Raw genomic sequence first — 16,668 nt, forward strand, 5'->3', positions numbered from 1 at the left:
TCTGCTCACCAGCCTTCACATCCCACCAGGGTGCGTGCGTGTGTGTGCGTGCGTGTAGTATGTGCAGGCTCACACACATTTGTTTATTTATGAAGGAGACTTTTTATAGCTGAAAACAAAGAGCACAAGCCAGCTGGAAGTGTTATAGTTGTGTTTGCACATCACTCAGACCATGTCGTTTTTGTGTGCGTGTGTTGTTATGGCCTACTTATGTGTGTTTGTGTGTGTGTGTGTGTGTGTGTGTGTGTGTGTGTGTGTGTGTGTGTGTGTGTGTGTGTGTGTGTGTGTGTGTGTGTGTGTGTGTGTGTGTGTGTGTGTGTGTGTGTGTGTGTGTGTGTGTGTGTGTGTGTGTGTGTGTGTGTGTGTGTGTGTGTGTGTGTGTGTGTGTGTGTGTGTGTGTGTCCTCCCAGTAGAGACCTTAGCTGAGGTTCTTGTTATTAAAAATCAGCAGTGGATCTTGGAGGAAACATTGGGTTACACAGCCGTCTGGCTCAGAAAGTGCTGGATGTTTTTTCCATTATATTCGGGTCCATTTCTTTATTTCAACAGCACAAACAGGGACTGCGGGTTTCTGGGAAGATAATCTGAAGGTTTCTGTTTGAATAAAGAAAATAATGAGCGTGTTTCCAACTTTTTCTAGTGACTTGTTGAGACGTGGAGTTCTGTTCTGTTCTCCTGCTCATCTTTCTGACATGAATGTTTTTATTTTATGTCAGTGCTGTGATTTGGGATACCATGCCAGTCTGAACCGCGCCCTGAGGACCTACCTGTCGGCAGAATACAACCTGGAGACGTCCCGACACGAGGGTCTGGACATCATCGAGAACGCCGTGGACAGTCTGGACCCCCGCAGTGACCGGCAGAGGTTCATGGAGATGTACCCGACAGCTTTCTGCCCACCGGCCAAGTTTGAGTTCCAGCCTCACATGGGAGACGAGGTATTAACATCAGACATACCTTTAAACTTGTGGACGTTTCTGTCAGATTTCTCGTTTAGACGATTTGTAAACACAATCACAGATGAAGAATTGAAGCATCTCTCTAAACTTAAAGCCAGAGGACACTGACCACGGTGTGAAGACTGGGAATAGATCTGAAAATAGAGCATTAATAAGAAAGTCTGCAGTGAAATGTACCGATTGTAGGAAAGAATGTTGCGCTACTTCCCGGTTTGTTCACATTGAGTTGTCATTAAACAACATTAAGTGTATTTGCAGTCGATTAAAAAACGTCTCCGACTTCATGAGGTTGGATTTCGGTGGTTTTACTGCAGAGTTTTACTACGTCTGGGCGGTGGGATCAGGTTTTATAGAGCACTGACTTTGACTAATCACGTGTTAACTCTCCCCCAGCAGTCGGTGAGCTCCACATGTGTTCTGAGTTTCATTGTTTGGCACCGACGATGCTGATATCATGTTTGTTTACAAGCTGCTGTTGTGTTGCCGTCTGCGTTCAGCGGGCAGAAGTCACTGCGGTTTGTCCTGGGATGAAGGAGATTTGAGCCACCTGCATCTGATTTGTACCGTCGGTCATGTTGTTCCCTCGTCAGGTTGTCATTTCAGGTTGTCATGGTCACAACGTCTTCCTTCGTTTCTCTCTCCAGGTGTGCCAGATCTCCGTGCAGCCGCCTGTGAACGGAGAGCTCATCCTCAGGTTCCAGCAGCTTCAGTCCCGCCTGGCGACTCTGAAGATTGAGAACGAGGAGGTAAAGTGACGCAGATCGAGTCGGATCCTTGTAAACGATTTTTGTGCTGCTTAAGGGGTGGAAGCTGTCAAAACAAATCTGTGCTGTTCCAGTTTAGTCGTCTGTCGGAGGTGCAGGAGTTTTGTGTTTGTCAACGTCAGAGCTTAAAAAAAAAGTTTAACTTTAGCCAGAAGTCTTCCAAGGTGAGGCAGAGAACAGTCTCTGATGATCTCTGAAGAATCAAAGTTTGTGTTGCAGACGCACATCACAGGCAGACACACACACAAGCACACACACACACACACACACACACACACACACACACACACACACACACACACACACACACACACACACACACACACACACACTGTGTATATTCCTCTCTCTCATGCCCTGCAGGTAGCCATCAAACGCTCTCTGTGAAGCCTCCGTTTTCGCTCCCAGCGGTAGAATTCACCGTCTTGCTTTTATTTGCACACACCTGTTCCACACTGCTGTGTTTTGACATTGCAGGGTGCTTCTCTGCTTCTCAGGCGCAATTGTTTTTAATCTGTCTGCAGCAAGATGGAGAAACTCGACAGGCACAGAGTGACTGCAGCATTTTGTCAGGCTGGCTTTAGCACCTGACCTGCTTCTCTCTCTCTCTCTCTCTCTCTCTCTCTCTCTCTCTCTCTCTCTCTCTCTCTCTCTCTCTCTACTTCCACTTCGATGCACCTTCCCTCTTTTCATCTTGCTACAAAGATGAACAGAAGCACAGAAACATGTCAGTCAACCTCCTCTACGCCCACAGTGACTGCAGAGGGCCTTTGATCATATTTTTGACATTTCAGTGAAACTGAGAGAAAAAGACATCGGCTGAAATAAGAGATGACGCTGAAACAGGTGTGCTAGAGCTGAAACAAGTGAGAAATTATCAGACTATTGGAACTTCACTAAACTTTGTCTCAAATGAGTTCATTCATTAAGTGAGCGATGGAGCACAGGAGGCAAATGTTTTCTGGTTCCAGTCAGTGTAGCGACTTTATTAAAACTGCTTCATAATTAAAAATGATTCATTAGTCATGGAAAAGCCCTCGGCTGCAGCTCTACCATGTTTCATTCAGAGTCACTGGTGCTTGATTCTCCTGCTTGTGTCTCTACAGTTTACGCTGCCTGCTGCATGTACAGTTGTGGTGCAACAAGGCACACACACACATGCACTGCTGTGTTCTGTGTGTGTGTGTGTGTGTGTGTGTGTATTAGGGTTTGATGACAGGCCCTGATTGCTTCGTGTCCTTTTTCCGCCTGCCTCGCCTCAGCGGATGTCCTGGTAGGTCAGGATTGGAGGGCGCTGCTGTCTTGTGTTAGAATCACCAGATGGCCTCTCTTCCCGGCCACAGCGTGCCAGATACATCCTTGAAAATGAACTTTCAGAGCTCTGCGACGACCTACGAGTGCGGCTGTCGAATGTGCAAAGAGAGAGAAAAGGGAGTCTGTCTTTATCCGGCCGGGAAAGGCTGCAGGGCAGTGCTCCATAGAAGTGCAGCTGTTTCCTCAAACCTCTTTGACTTCTGTGAAACGGTGAAAGAAAACATTGCTGAATAATTTACTCTGCATCATGGATGGGTGGAGAGAAAACTCCTTCTCTCACTCCTCTTTAGAGTCGCCCTGCAGGGTGCTTCTCTGCAGAGATTACAATTGAATTATATTCATTACAAACCCGACGCCTCTCTCTGAGAGTAACGATCATCTCAGCTCGTCAGTCAGCGTGGCTCATCTCTTTTTCAGATGTAATAATGAGAGCGTTTAGATCATTTAGATCCACGGCAAGCAGAGCGCACAGCGGCTGATGTTCTTCTCTGAAGAAACGCAGGCCGTCTTAAACCATCTGACTGGAGGGAGGGTTTGTTTTTCCTCAGACAAATCTCAGGGAAGCACATCAAAGCCGCGTGTGTGTGTGTGTGTGTGTGTGTGTGTGTGTGTGTGTGTGTGTGTGTGTGTGTGTGTGTGTGTGTGTGTGTGTGTGTGTGTGTGTGTGTGTGTGTGTGTGTGTGTGTGTGTGTGTGTGTGTGTGTGTGTGTGTGTGTGTGTGTGTGTGTGTGTGTGTGTGTGTGTGTGTGTGTGTGTGTAGCAGCATGATCAGCAGATTCAACACTTGCTGCTCTGTGTAAAGCTACATGCAGCAGACTGTTCCTGAGACTCTCTATCTTGCAGACTAATGTTGATTTAACGGTGTGAAAATGAAATTATTTCAGTTTTAATCTCAGCTGCTTGTTTTTGTCCTCTGCTGTTTGGAGCAGCACAAACACCTGAGACTCGGGTTCTTTATGAGAAAGAAAGAAACTTAATGCAATCTGTGACACTTTCTCCAGGCCTGCGGCGCTGCTAACGTCTTCACTAAGAGCTCTGCTGTAATTGAGCCATGCAGTGAACACTGGCAACTATGCGTCTGTTGAATAATAGATTAACAGTTTTCTCACTGTTAAGTTTCTCTTGCATGTTTGAGCCCGTCTTTATGCATTAAAGGCAGGGTTGAACATTTTCAGAAACCAGCATGATATTGAAAGTAGCATTCCCTCAGTGCTCCGTCTGTACCCCCTCCCTCTGTTCTCCCTCTAAAGCCACGCCCCTCATTTACATGTACGGGCTCCGTTGCTCCAGAAGCGGACCTCAGCTCATGCTTTGAGTGTGGGCTAGTTCACGCAAGGGGTAGAGAACGAGCAGGGAGACAGGGAGGCGTGTGATTGGTTCATCAGATTGGTACCTCGTGGCAGACATTGGTTGAAGTTTTTACAGACTTAGAAACTGATACAGATGACCGATTTTCATTGTTCCTTTTTCAGAGAACACGAGTTATTAATTTCACTGTCAGGACCTAAAAACAATTTCAACCAAAATCTTAAAAAGGATCTGGAGGAATTTACCAACCCTGCCTTTAATGTCAAAGTCAATAAAAAGTGAATAAAAGTGAGCTGGATCTGGATTGTTTGGATCTGGATCAGTCCTTTAGAAGAACCAGGCCCATGTGCCAGACCTGGACTATTCCGTCCACACAGGTCTGTGTGAGTTCATGAAGGCAGGATCCCTCGTCCCCTGTCCAGTCGTGTTCTGACCTGCAGTGTGTTTCTGTTTCGTTATGGGATGGATGTCGCTGTAACTTTATCCACACTGAGTTTGTCCGCACAGTGATCCGTCACATGAAGGACATGAAGAAGTCCTCATCCGTCGTCACGGGGCCTGAAGGAGTCACAGGTCAAGCTGTTTGAAAGCTGAGCTATAATCCAGCGGGGGGGGGGGGGGGGTTGTGTGTGTGTGTGTGTGTGTGTCATTTCTCTTTCATCAGCCTAAAGGTCAGACTCTCTTCTTAATGAGGAATGGGGTCACTACCTTTGAGTGGGGGTCCCCAAGAAGACCATTAGGAATAATTAGGAGGGGTTCCAGCTGTGCCTCACTCAGGGCCCTGTTGACCCCCGTGTGGCCCCTCCTTCCTTTAAAAGCAAACACACTCTGTCGAGGCGGTGTTCCTTCATGCACGCCGCCTCGTTCCTTCTTCAGCTTTTCCACATCAGGGAGTCAGGCTCGTCAGGATCTGTCCTCCCCGTCTGTCCGGCCTCCATTATTGTCCCCTCATTCTGTAACTGTCTGAACCCTTAAAGACCTTTTAACCATCTTCTATCAGTACACCGAGCTGTAACTCAGTGAGACTCATCTGGTACTACAGTCACCGTGTTGATGTCTGATTCAAGGCTTTAGTCCTATTTTTTATAACTTGTTGATAAAACATGCAGTTACAGTTCATGAAAGGAACGAGTAGTGAGCATGGTTTATCCATTTGTATAATTCATTGGGTCTTTTTCATCATATAATAGAGTCAAGGATTTATTTTAAGAATTAAAGAAATACATTTCAAATGATGCCTCGGTGAATATCCCCTTACTCCAGACTGAAATAGTTTGACAGTTTTATGGCGTTGCTTTGAGCTTGATTTTTGCTTTATTTATGTGTCAAATGTCGCACATTCTTCCCTTAAAGGGGACATATTATGAAAAATCCTCTTCTACAGTGTTTCTGAACATGTATCTGGGTAACCTGAGTGTCTACCGAACCACAAAATGTGAAATCCGAGTGAGCTGATGTCTGAACGTGGCAGCATATACTCCGGAGATTTCAATTTCAGCCAATGGAAAGAGAATGACGTTTATATACAGTGACTGTCTAAAGTGTCTGCACGCGACTACTATGAATACAATGAAATAAATAAAAATAAATGAATTCAATTTTTGGAAGTTATGAATCGATTTTAAATCTTGGAAGAGAAGAATCTCGATATTTTACATAAGTTGATTTTTTTTCCCTCCTCTAAACACTGCCCATATTTGACCATATTTGTGTGATATGGTTATTATCCCTGTAGTCGTATTCAGCTTCTGTGTACTACAGTCTTTTTGTTTCATCCCTAACATGGAGCTCTTATAAACTCTCCTGCGTTCCCATTGTTTTGTCACGTTCACTGTGTTTATAGTGGACACAGTCGTGGCCGGCAGCTCTGGCTCGACTTCCCTCTCAGTAAGTGTGGGGAACGCTCTGCAGAGTCCGGACATTTATGAGCTCGGGGAGAAGCACTCCTGTTGACGACAGGGAAGAGGTTGTTATGGAAACGAATCTGACTGTAAAAGCCTGCGACTGAACATTCCTTCTCCTGCAGACGCTGGCTCGGCTCTTCTGAGTGCATGCAAAATGGATTGTTTGGCTGGGAGTCATGTTCAGGTTGTGTTTGTCAGAAGACGCCTGACTTTAGAGTGTCATTGGAAAGGGTGAAAGCGTTTCAGAGAGCGTGATGATGCAAAACGCTGAGTATTCAGTGATGCTAACATTTTGATTGATTTGTAGCCGTGAAGACGGATGATTCTTGCATTAACAATCTCTTCCACCTCCCTCGTCTCTCCAGATCAAAAAGACGTCAGAGGCCACCCTGACCACCATCCAGGACATGGTGACCATTGAAGACTACGACGTGTCCGAGTCTTTCCACCACAGCCGGTCCACAGAGTCGGTTAAGTCCACCGTGTCGGAGACGTACCTCAGCAAGCCGAGCATCGCCAAGAGGAGGGCCAACCAGCAGGAGACGGAGCAGTTCTACTTCATGGTGAGGGGTCGTCTATGGCTGTAGAAAGTTAGTGAATAGCTGTAGATATGAGTATGACTTGAGGGCTTTTATCTTAACTTTAGGGTTAGGGTTGGACTTGCAGCATCAACCTCCTCTGGAGTCTTCACAGTGTAAACTCTACCATTATTAAAGCTAACAGCTCTGCTCCCGTTCCACTCTGAAGATGGACACGCTCTGATAACGGCTTTAAAAAGGCTCTCGGCGCGTCCTCTGCCCTCGGCTTTCTCATCGTAGATTGTGCTCTTTAAAGCGGGCGCTCTGCCAGCTCTCTCGCAGCGGCCGTGTAATCACTCTCAATTCTCTGCAGAAATTCCGGGAGTTCCTGGAGGGCAGTAACCTCATCTCCAAACTGCAGGCCAAACATGACGTGCTGAAGAGGACGCTGGGTGAAGGTACAGCCTCTTTCCTTTTACACTCCACTCTGACTCTCTCGCTCCCTCTTGTTCCCACACTGTGCTGAGCTCGCTCGTCCCCGGTCACATGTCTGTGTGTCGCACTCCAACAGGCCAAAGTCAGAATGAAGCCTTAATCTGTGTCACATTGTGCAGCGTAACTAAGAACTGGTTCTTTATTGTTTTATTTCACACAGTCATTCTGAACACTTTCAGCCTTATTTTGTGGCCAACTTCATTGTTTTTCTTTCTTCTTCTTCAACTTGTCAAAGCTCCAAGATGCTAATCAGGGTTTTAACCAGGCGAGCCACAGCTGGGAGGGATTGTGAATCGGTATTATCCGTCTTAGTGATTGATTTGCGCCCCACATAATGGACTGCCGTGTATGAGATGTGTGACGCTCTCCTCTTGTTCCACTCTGGTGGGATGTCCTCTAGGGGCCTCTGCTAATCTCGCATCTGTCAGTCATTGATGTTAGCAGCAGTCCTGGTGGTCTCTGTCAAAACGTAAAAAGTAATGAAGCACAGTGAGGAGGAAGAGGAAAAGCCCCTTCCTCTGCTCCTTCATCAATCACTCTGTTGTTACTGAGCTGGAGTACAGAACGAGATGAGAACAAATTGACTCCAGCTCTTAGAAACCATCAGACGCTGATCTGGAGAGACATCCAGTGAAGTTGTAAAACAAATTCCTGGACTTTCCAGACGGTGTTGCACTTAATCCTGCAGAGAGGAAAACCTTATAAATGTATTTAAAGGTGTGATTTATCCTCTGAGCGACCTCTCTGGACCGACTCACTCTGCTCTGTTCCAGTTCAGTATTATAACCTGAAAGATGCGACAAAACAGTTATAACCTCGTTTTTCAAAGAAAACCGACGAAGCAATCAATAGTATCTCATCCAAACTCCTAAGAACAGGACTGAACTTTTGTATCTCAGTTCACTTTGTGTGTCGGTTGAAAGTTTCTTGTAGCATCGTCTCAGATCCTCTGTGATTAAACAGCAGAATGTGGTCAGACGTTTTTACTTTCAGTGTCAGGTGGTTTCCTTGTTTCTATCTCCCCCGTGCATTTTTGATCTCAATATAAATTTGCACAAATGAGGAGCTGAAGCACTAAAGCCATGTTGTGTCGGATCTCCTCCCGTTCAGACGTGTATCTCTGAGTCTCACTGTGATGATCTGTGGGTTTACTTCACTGTTAAACGCACAGCTGACGGCCTGTTTGTTTTTACTCTAATTGTTCTGTAGCTCAAGGGCTGCTTGTAGAGGAGTCTCTGTGCACGCTGTAAGCTGTTGTTTGTTTGTGTGTAGGTGTGTGTTTGTGTTTGTGGAGACCAGTGGAAGTAACAGATGGTTTCAAATGCTCCACAGACGAAATGTGAAATGCACCGCAGGTCCCGACTCGCCCTCACATCTAACTTCTCTGTTCTCTCTCTCTCTCTCTCTCTCCGCTGCAGGCCACAGAGCCGACTACATGACCACAAGGTAAAGTACACTCTCTTTACACTTCACGACCTGTGCATATTCAAGACGCACATCCACATCCTGTCCGCTCTCTCAAGTCAGAGGACACAGAGAGTTTTTATGGCGTGTTGCCGTTCATCGCGGCGAGGACATTTTGCCTCTGTGACAGTGACAGCAGAGGACAGGGAGACGTATTTAGACTGAGATAACAAGAAAAGTTCAGGGGTAAAACCGAGCAGATCTGACAGCCTTCATGTTACCTGTGAGGCAGAGTTACTGTACATCCTGTTATAGTACAGTCAGCGTGGGTCGCCGTACGGGAGATTTAGAGGTCGGGGAGCGGGAACATGTTCTGCCTGAGAAACGAGAGGAGGGAGGAGAGAAGCTGCAGTCAGGTTTAAAACAGAAGAGGAGTGCTAAAACTGAACTGTGTTTATCTTTAAGATCAGCGGGAACTTATTGATTATGAGATCTTTGTTAGTGGTATTTACTAAGAAGCAGAGCAGGCTTTTCTCACACAACTTCACCAACTACCAAGAAACTCCTCCAGATATGTGTTCCTACCTCAGAGGAGCTGATAGGTTTTCACTTCTATTTTTGCCGGATGCCAGAGGTGAGGCGCATCAATTTACCACAGAAAAAAATGAACAGGACAGGAAGTCAGACACCGAAACAACATTAAAACATCCGGTTTATTTTCAGAGCAATGACCATATGTGTGTTGGTGTTTTAAACGTGTTTTTACCACATACATCGTATTATCTCGCGCTGTCGCAAGTGAATCTTTAAAATCATCGAGAATTCCTTTGTCTCTGCACTCCAGCTGTTTGTCTGTGCTCTCCCTGTGCACACAGAAGAGGATGCACGGACCAAAGCGGGCGCACAATGCACGCAATGCACACGTATCTGGTAGAAGGTCTGCGTCATAGAGGTCAAAAAGCTGCAGCAACATTTTTAATATGAAGATCAAATTGATTAACTTTATTAGACAGAAGCGTTTCGGCATACCGGTAAGTGTCGAGTGACAGACTGTGACATCCTTTAAATCATGGATGTTTCATTTGATCTCCTGTGTTGACATGATCAGGGTTTTGCTTTAATCCTCGGGCAGATATGTCACTTTAATTGGGCAGCAGAAAAAAAAAAAGTCCTGTGACTCTTTAATCTCCAGTTTGGGTCACAAGAAGTCAAACTGCATTCATTCATGCACACAAATCCACTCAGATCATCCACATAAACTCTGAGAGGCGGTCCCCCCCTGTCACGGGGTGGACGCTGACACATGCCACGCCCCCCGGCTGCTCGTGTGTTTCACTGTCCTCTGATATCTGGAGGAGAAAGAAAAAGGAATCTCCCTTCACCTGTCAATCATCTTTAGTGTTTTACAGAAACGTCAGCTCCACATTTGAAAGGACGGGAAGGTCACTGCATGGAAGCCCTCTGTGTTGTTTATTGATGCTGACGCCTTCTTTGTATTTTAGACATCCTCATGGGACGTTCAAAACGGGCACGCGGCGGGCTCGACCCCGCTCCGTTTTTAATGTTAGGTTATTTAATGGCAATCTGGAGTCATTCATAAAGGTACTGAGAACCAGTCCGCCCGCCTGACATCACTCCTCCTCTCATCTGTTTTCTGTCCGCTCTGACTCTCTGGAACCCCCCAAAAACCTCTAAGCTTTGATTCATCTTTAATCAACCAAAAAGCAGCCATATATCAGAGCTAAGATGGATTTTGGAAGCCTTCCTCATGAGTCAGTGAGCTCTGGCGGAGTGGGTCTGAGATGTGGGGGTGACACTGGGGCTGCAGGAGGAGAGGAGCGGCACATCAGGGGGATAAATGTTTGTCTCAGTCAGCTCCCCTGACTCACTGCTGACCCGGCATCACCGAGCTGGCAGAGATTCTCTCTCGTCCTGCAGAGTGGGAGCAGAGGCCGGTGAGAACAGCAGGATAAATGGCAGTCAGGGAGCAGATGTCAGACTGATGAGGTGTGCTGCCTCTCTCCTCCTGCCTCCGCTCTGGTGGCCCCGCCCATCTCCTTCTGTTTACCTTCTGGTTAGATGCCATCGCAGGGTGGACGAGGGTTTTCTCTGGGTAAATGCTTTGGTGGGCAGCTGCTGTGGTTCTAATCTGGGTCTTGCTTTTCTCTCTCTCTCTCTCTCTCTCTCTCTCTCTCTGTCTGTCTCTCTCTCTCTCTCTCTCTCTCTCTCTCTGTCCGTCTGTGGCTCTTGCGACTCTTCTTTGTAGCCGTGGACGAAGGAACTCACACGCTCGACATCAGGTAGACATCTTGAAACACCTTGGGGCTCTCATGCTGCTTTCCTGCACTCATCTCCTTCCTCTCTCCTACCTTTAACAACATTTTCATCTTATGTTTCTTCATTTTTAACCCGACATCGATGAGTATTCTGAGACAGACTGAACTGAAGGTTTTCACTTTTGTGCCTTTCGTCTCAATCTTCAGTTAACTCCCGCACACTGTCTGACTTGCGTAACCAAACTAAACCAAACTAAAGACAATGAAGGTCTATATCAGAAACGCTGCCAATACATGTTGCAAGTTGGACACCATGCAGGAGATTGCTTGTAATGTTTGATGGACTTATCTCTCTCCCACGTAGAGTACCAGTCTCATGAAAAAGATGTGCAACATTTTGACATTCCCTAAGGGGTTTGAACAAAGATCAATAATGTCTCCATACCACATTTTCAACCAATTGAAAAGCTTTGTCAAAGCTAATGATCAAATCCTCTCAACGATTTGTCCCGCCTTCTATCTTGTGATTGGTTCCATCCTGTTTCAGTAGGAAATCACAAAATGACAGTGAGATGGTCTCTAAGTTCGGTTTCATGGGGACTTTAAATCAGTCAAATTTTAAACCACAAGAGAGAGAGCACTGTCTGAATTACATTAATACATTTTGGTACTGAAATGTTTGTGCAATTAAATCAGTGTGCAGGAGTTTTCCTGCAGTTTTTGGTCATTAAAACCAAGAAATGACTCAATACCAGGCTCCTAGGACTTGAATTTCGGTTGCCATGGTAGCAAACAGGTATCAATGTGCTTTATGTTAAATCTCTGGTACCAGGACAATCCTCGTTTTGAGTGTGACACAAATCACCCTCTAGTCTCTCACATCCAGAGAGAAAACATGACATAATGCTGCTGCAGCAGGCCGCGTCCTCAGCCAGCACCGCTCCACTCCAAACGAGAGATATTTGATTTTGGCATGGCCGCTGTGTTTGGACTGTGTGTCCCCCCCTGAGGGCTGTAAACAGATCCACTGTATCATTAAAAAAAGCCTGTACTGAGTCCCTGTGCAGCCCTGAGCTGCAGGAGAAGCTGGCAGAGCGATGCATGTCTAAGAGCGTGTGAGGAATCGGTTCCTGTGAAGGAGACGTGCTGCTGGTCTCATATCTCGAGTGTGCGCCTCTTCAGATTAACTGCAGCACTTGATAGCTAGCGTCACAAAACATAAAGTAAATTTAGCAACACTGGAGGCTAAGTATGTGCTGGACTCATGCATGTTGAAAAAAAAGATGCCTATTCGGAAGTGAAACAGCTGCAGTTCCTTGATTGTCCACTTGAGGAGGGCTGCAAAAGCCAGAGAATCTTTATTAGGTCCCATATTAAAGGGACAGCTGAGTGTTTTTGAACTGGGGTTGAATGAGGTACATGTTAATAGTCAGTATATTAGCCACCGGAGATTTGGTCAGCGCAGCCCGTTCTATTGAGAAACCAGCAGGAGTGCAACACGCTCACACGTCACAGAATCCATATGAATGTAGGAAGACGTGATGGTGGCTGAGCTCAGTTACCACACTTTTGCAAGAAAAGCAGTCTGAAGAGGGCGACAGTAATCAAAATGTTTAGGTGAATAAAGCTCTTCCAACATGTTGACTGCCATCTTTTGTCTTTTCGCCCCTCAATCACCAAGGGGTGACATCGCCGTGTCCATTTTTTATACAGTCAGTGTTTGGGCTTCAGGTCGGGACATGCTTCTTGCAGCAGTTCAGTGATTTTTGTGACATTTTATCGTCAGTGAGGTCATGAATTAGAGACCGTCCGCTCAGTCTGTCTCAGAAGAACTAACCACTTCTTACCTAAACCTTACAAACTGTGTGTGCATGTTGATTTGTTTATTATCACTTTAATCAGTTGACATTTCTGTGTTTACTTTTCCTTCAAAGGACTCTGGACAGGCGATCCCACGCGTGGTCGAGAGCTGCATTCGCTTCATCAATCTCTACGGTAAATGGCTGACTGTGTTTAAGATTCTCTGACGGCCTGTGTCAACCTGCAGGTTTTTTTTGGGATGCAGTAAAGTGCTAGCCGTGCGCTGAGGAGCGCTTAGATGAAGTGCTGCATGTGCGTCCTGTCTCTATGACAACAGCAGCTGTATGACCGACACTGATCAGTTGATTTTTACTGTCAGTTTTATATTTGAGTTCACTCTGAACATTGAACACAGGGTGTTTTTCCTCCTGCTCTGTCTGGATGATGAGCTTCATAATAATGACCGCTCCGCTATCACGGCTCCGATCAGACGCGGAGCGAGGAGGATCAGGGTGCACGCCACAATCTGCAGTAACACAGAGGGAATATCAGATATTTTGAAAAGTGTGCTGGTGACCTCAACAGCACTTTTCATTGGGGCGGCTGTGGTTTGATCCCCAGCTCCTGCAGCTACATGTCCGATGTGTCCTTCGGCAAGACACTTAACCCCGAGTTGCTCCCGCTGCTTCGTCTGCGGCGCGTGAATGTGTTTGAGTAGGATGAGTTAACACTGATGGTCACGTTACACAGCAGCCTCTGTGATCAGTGTGTGAATGTGTAGGTGTGACCTGCGGTGTGAAAACGCTTTGAGTAGTCAGAAGACTAGAAAAGCACTTTACAAGCTCAAATCCATTTACCATTAAACTAGAAGCGATCAGAGCCGCCGCACAAAAAAGGGGGAGCGTGTTTAGAAAAAGGACTCTGGGCGCTCTCTCCTCTTTGGGAACACTTGAAAAAAGCAGCTACAGTTGGTTGTCAGTCTGTCTGCCTTCAGTGGAAAGTGACACTTCACTGAATTTCAGACGCTAATGGTTTGGGTGTGGACTCCTCTTTTCATGCTCCAGTGTTTCACTTCAGTTACAGTCGTGGGAAAATGCACATTCTGTCTTGTTTACAGCTTTTTTTCCGCCCAGCTCTCCAAACAAACAGTGACACAAACAGACAGCCAGCTCAGTCTGTAGCAGGCGTTTAGATTCTTAATTCAAACAAGACTGAAGGAGTCAGTGTGAAGAATCTGTAAGCTGTAAAGATGTGACGGTGTGGAGGGCTCGTCTGCAGGCTCGTCTGCTTCTTCCTATTAGCTGACAGAGACAAACAGCAGACTAATCAGGCCTCCTCCTGACCCTGACCTCTCCTCTCATTAAGTCCTCATCCCAGCTTCAAGAAACTTTTGTAAAGCTTGATTGCGGTCTCCCTGACTCATTAACTATCCTTAATTAGAAAAGTGAAGGGGCTTAACAGACGGGGCGAGCCTCTTCAGTCAGGCTTTATTTGCTGACTGGTGGAGTTTGTTCACTTTCTCCTTCTCCTCTCTGTGACTTTCTCTGCGCAGGCCTGCAGCATCAAGGAATCTTTCGTGTATCTGGATCCCAGCTGGAGGTCAACGACATCAAGAACTCATTTGAAAGAGGTGAAAAATGTCTCATGAATCATTAGAACTACGACTTGTATCATCTGGTTCCATAGAGGATCTTTGTTTTTGCTCAATCCCAATCGGAGACAATATTTGTACAACTCACACCTTCTTTCACTGACCACATTAGGCAGAGGGCTTTATTATCTGTAATCAGGTTAATGCATTTATAAGTAAGGACCTCCACCTGACCTGCTCGCCCGTCTCTGTCTCAGGAAACGACCCTCTGACGGACGAGGAGAATAATCACGACATCAACTCGGTGGCCGGCGTTCTCAAACTTTACTTCCGAGGTTTGGAGAATCCTCTGTTCCCCAAAGAGAGGTTCAACGACCTGCTGGCCTGCATCAGTAAGAAAACACACACACATTTTAAACCTGGTTTATCATATCACTGTGAAACTTCAATGAGCATATTTCCTTCGGCCTATGAAATGACCCTGCCTGTCATTTGGCTGTGATCAGTCAGCTCTCCTCTTGGCTGTCCTGATCTTTGAGGACGTTACATCAGACATATTCAGTCTCTCCTAAAGAATAATTCAACATTTCCAAAGTCTCTTGAACACAGCCTGTGCAGGTATACATCGTGCAGCGTCTCTTCTTGTGTGTCTGTGTTCATGCAGGTTTGTGTGTAGTCTCGAGTGTGTGTCTCTGTGTGTGTGTGTGTGTGTGTGTGTGTGTTTCCTGGTGTATTCTAACACATTAGTGCAGGATGAGGGATGGGGATTCCCTGTTTACATTCTCAGCTCAACACGCCGGTGATTGCAGCGTGGGCTGAACGCCCTGCAGGCTCAATATTTAAACCTCTCTGCTGATTCCATGCGGAACAGCTCGGCGCAGATACAACATCACTAAAACATGAACCTGCTCTCAGCTGACTCGCTGTTCTCTCAGCACAGCAGCAGCACAATGCAACCTTTAATATCCTTTATTTTAGAATTACTGCAGGGAGGTTTTACACAGCTGTGCTCACACACACGTGTAGTTTTAGGTGATGCATAAGCGGACAAAAGGAGCTGATTTATAAAATCAGAAAAGGGGACTTCTGAAGCGCTCAGGAGCCGTGCAGAATCCTGGTTAGGTATTCATGAAAAATGAAATCCATCACAAGTTTCCCAGCAGCTCAAATCCCAGAAGGCTCAGAGCGAATGGAGGGTGACGGAGGCTATTTTTATCAGCCAGCAGAGCCTGGCTCGGCCACATAAAGCAGGCTGCTTCTAGAGCCGCTGGAGAGGGGAAAACATTGTCGAGTACTAAAAGATAAAGAGGTAGACAATCCCTCAGCATGTCGACAAAGCAACATGTTTTTATTTATTTGTTTACGATCATGTTCTCGCAGAGAGTGCTTATTACTGCACTAATTTCTTCAAGGCAGGAGAGCCGTTACACTCTGCTTTCAGAAGAGTAGAAATACAACCCGGCGTCCTTCTCGTCAGGTGCAGGTGTAGAGTCGTCCTCCTCAGCCATGGGTCAGATTTGAACCCATGGCTGCTCGCTTGGAGGTCTATAGCTCCCGTACATAGGGCACGTACTAACCACTAGGCTACGGGTGCTCCATAACATAACGTTTCTGCATGTTTAACACAGAACAGGTGTCTGTAAGACGTCGTCTCTACTGAATGGGATGAGTTCCAAACAGCTGTTTCTTTTTATTTACCTCGAGGTCTTTATTAAATACACATGTTTATATTCTTCTGTTCATATCAGGATGATGATGAAAATGCTATTTATTCTGCCCTGTATCACACATGCGAGCGTCGTACATATCATTTCATTATTAAATCTTTGCTGCTCAGTCATTGGCTCAGTTTCTGCAGGTGTTTGTGTTTAAATGCCGGGACGTGTTCAGTGTTAATAAGCCGAGTGGACAGGACGAGGAACACTGCAGTATTACAGCTTTTTAATAACATCACTCTTCTCTGTCCTTTTTTCTTTTGCTCTTCCAGGAATAGAAAACCTGTACGAGCGAGCGCTGTACATCCGTAAGATCCTCCTGACCATCCCCAGATCTGTCCTCGTAGTCATGCGCTACCTCTTCGCCTTCCTCAACCAGTAAGTCTATGGAGACAACCAGTGAAACCACACCGTGTTTTACTTTATAAGCATTGCAGAGCTCCTTTTTAAGTTGTTTTTTGGGGGGACATATTTGCCTTTATTAGATCAGACAGCTGAAGAGAGACTGGGAATGTAGGGAGGAGAGAGAGTGGAGAGTGGAGACATGCACTATATCTCATTGTCATTTTGCACTGACAAAAACACGAGGTGAAGGTCTCTGTAACATAAGTGTCTCTACT

General features: G+C 46.1%; 1 protein-coding gene across 4 annotated transcripts in view; it reads left to right on the plus strand.

The window, feature by feature from the left end:
* srgap1a (SLIT-ROBO Rho GTPase activating protein 1a) overlaps positions 1–16,668 on the plus strand; it is a 90,933-nt gene that overhangs the window by 53,873 nt on the left and 20,392 nt on the right. For 3 of the 4 annotated variants that reach the window (XM_020639758.3, XM_029278435.2, XM_020639756.3), the window contains exons 7-16: positions 717–938; positions 1,604–1,705; positions 6,615–6,812; positions 7,141–7,225; positions 8,681–8,708; positions 10,169–10,268; positions 12,877–12,937; positions 14,295–14,372; positions 14,591–14,725; positions 16,321–16,426. In XM_020639758.3, coding sequence (XP_020495414.1) covers positions 717–938; positions 1,604–1,705; positions 6,615–6,812; positions 7,141–7,225; positions 8,681–8,708; positions 10,169–10,268; positions 12,877–12,937; positions 14,295–14,372; positions 14,591–14,725; positions 16,321–16,426 — 1,115 coding nt within the window. Of the gene's footprint in view, positions 1–716; positions 939–1,603; positions 1,706–6,614; positions 6,813–7,140; positions 7,226–8,680; positions 8,709–10,168; positions 10,269–10,932; positions 10,967–12,876; positions 12,938–14,294; positions 14,373–14,590; positions 14,726–16,320; positions 16,427–16,668 lie in introns of all 4 variants that reach the window. The other variant, XM_020639757.3, reaches the window with a different exon arrangement.

This window comes from Labrus bergylta, chromosome 7 (assembly GCF_963930695.1).
Source record: "Labrus bergylta chromosome 7, fLabBer1.1, whole genome shotgun sequence".
Classification (NCBI taxonomy): domain Eukaryota; kingdom Metazoa; phylum Chordata; class Actinopteri; order Labriformes; family Labridae; genus Labrus; species Labrus bergylta.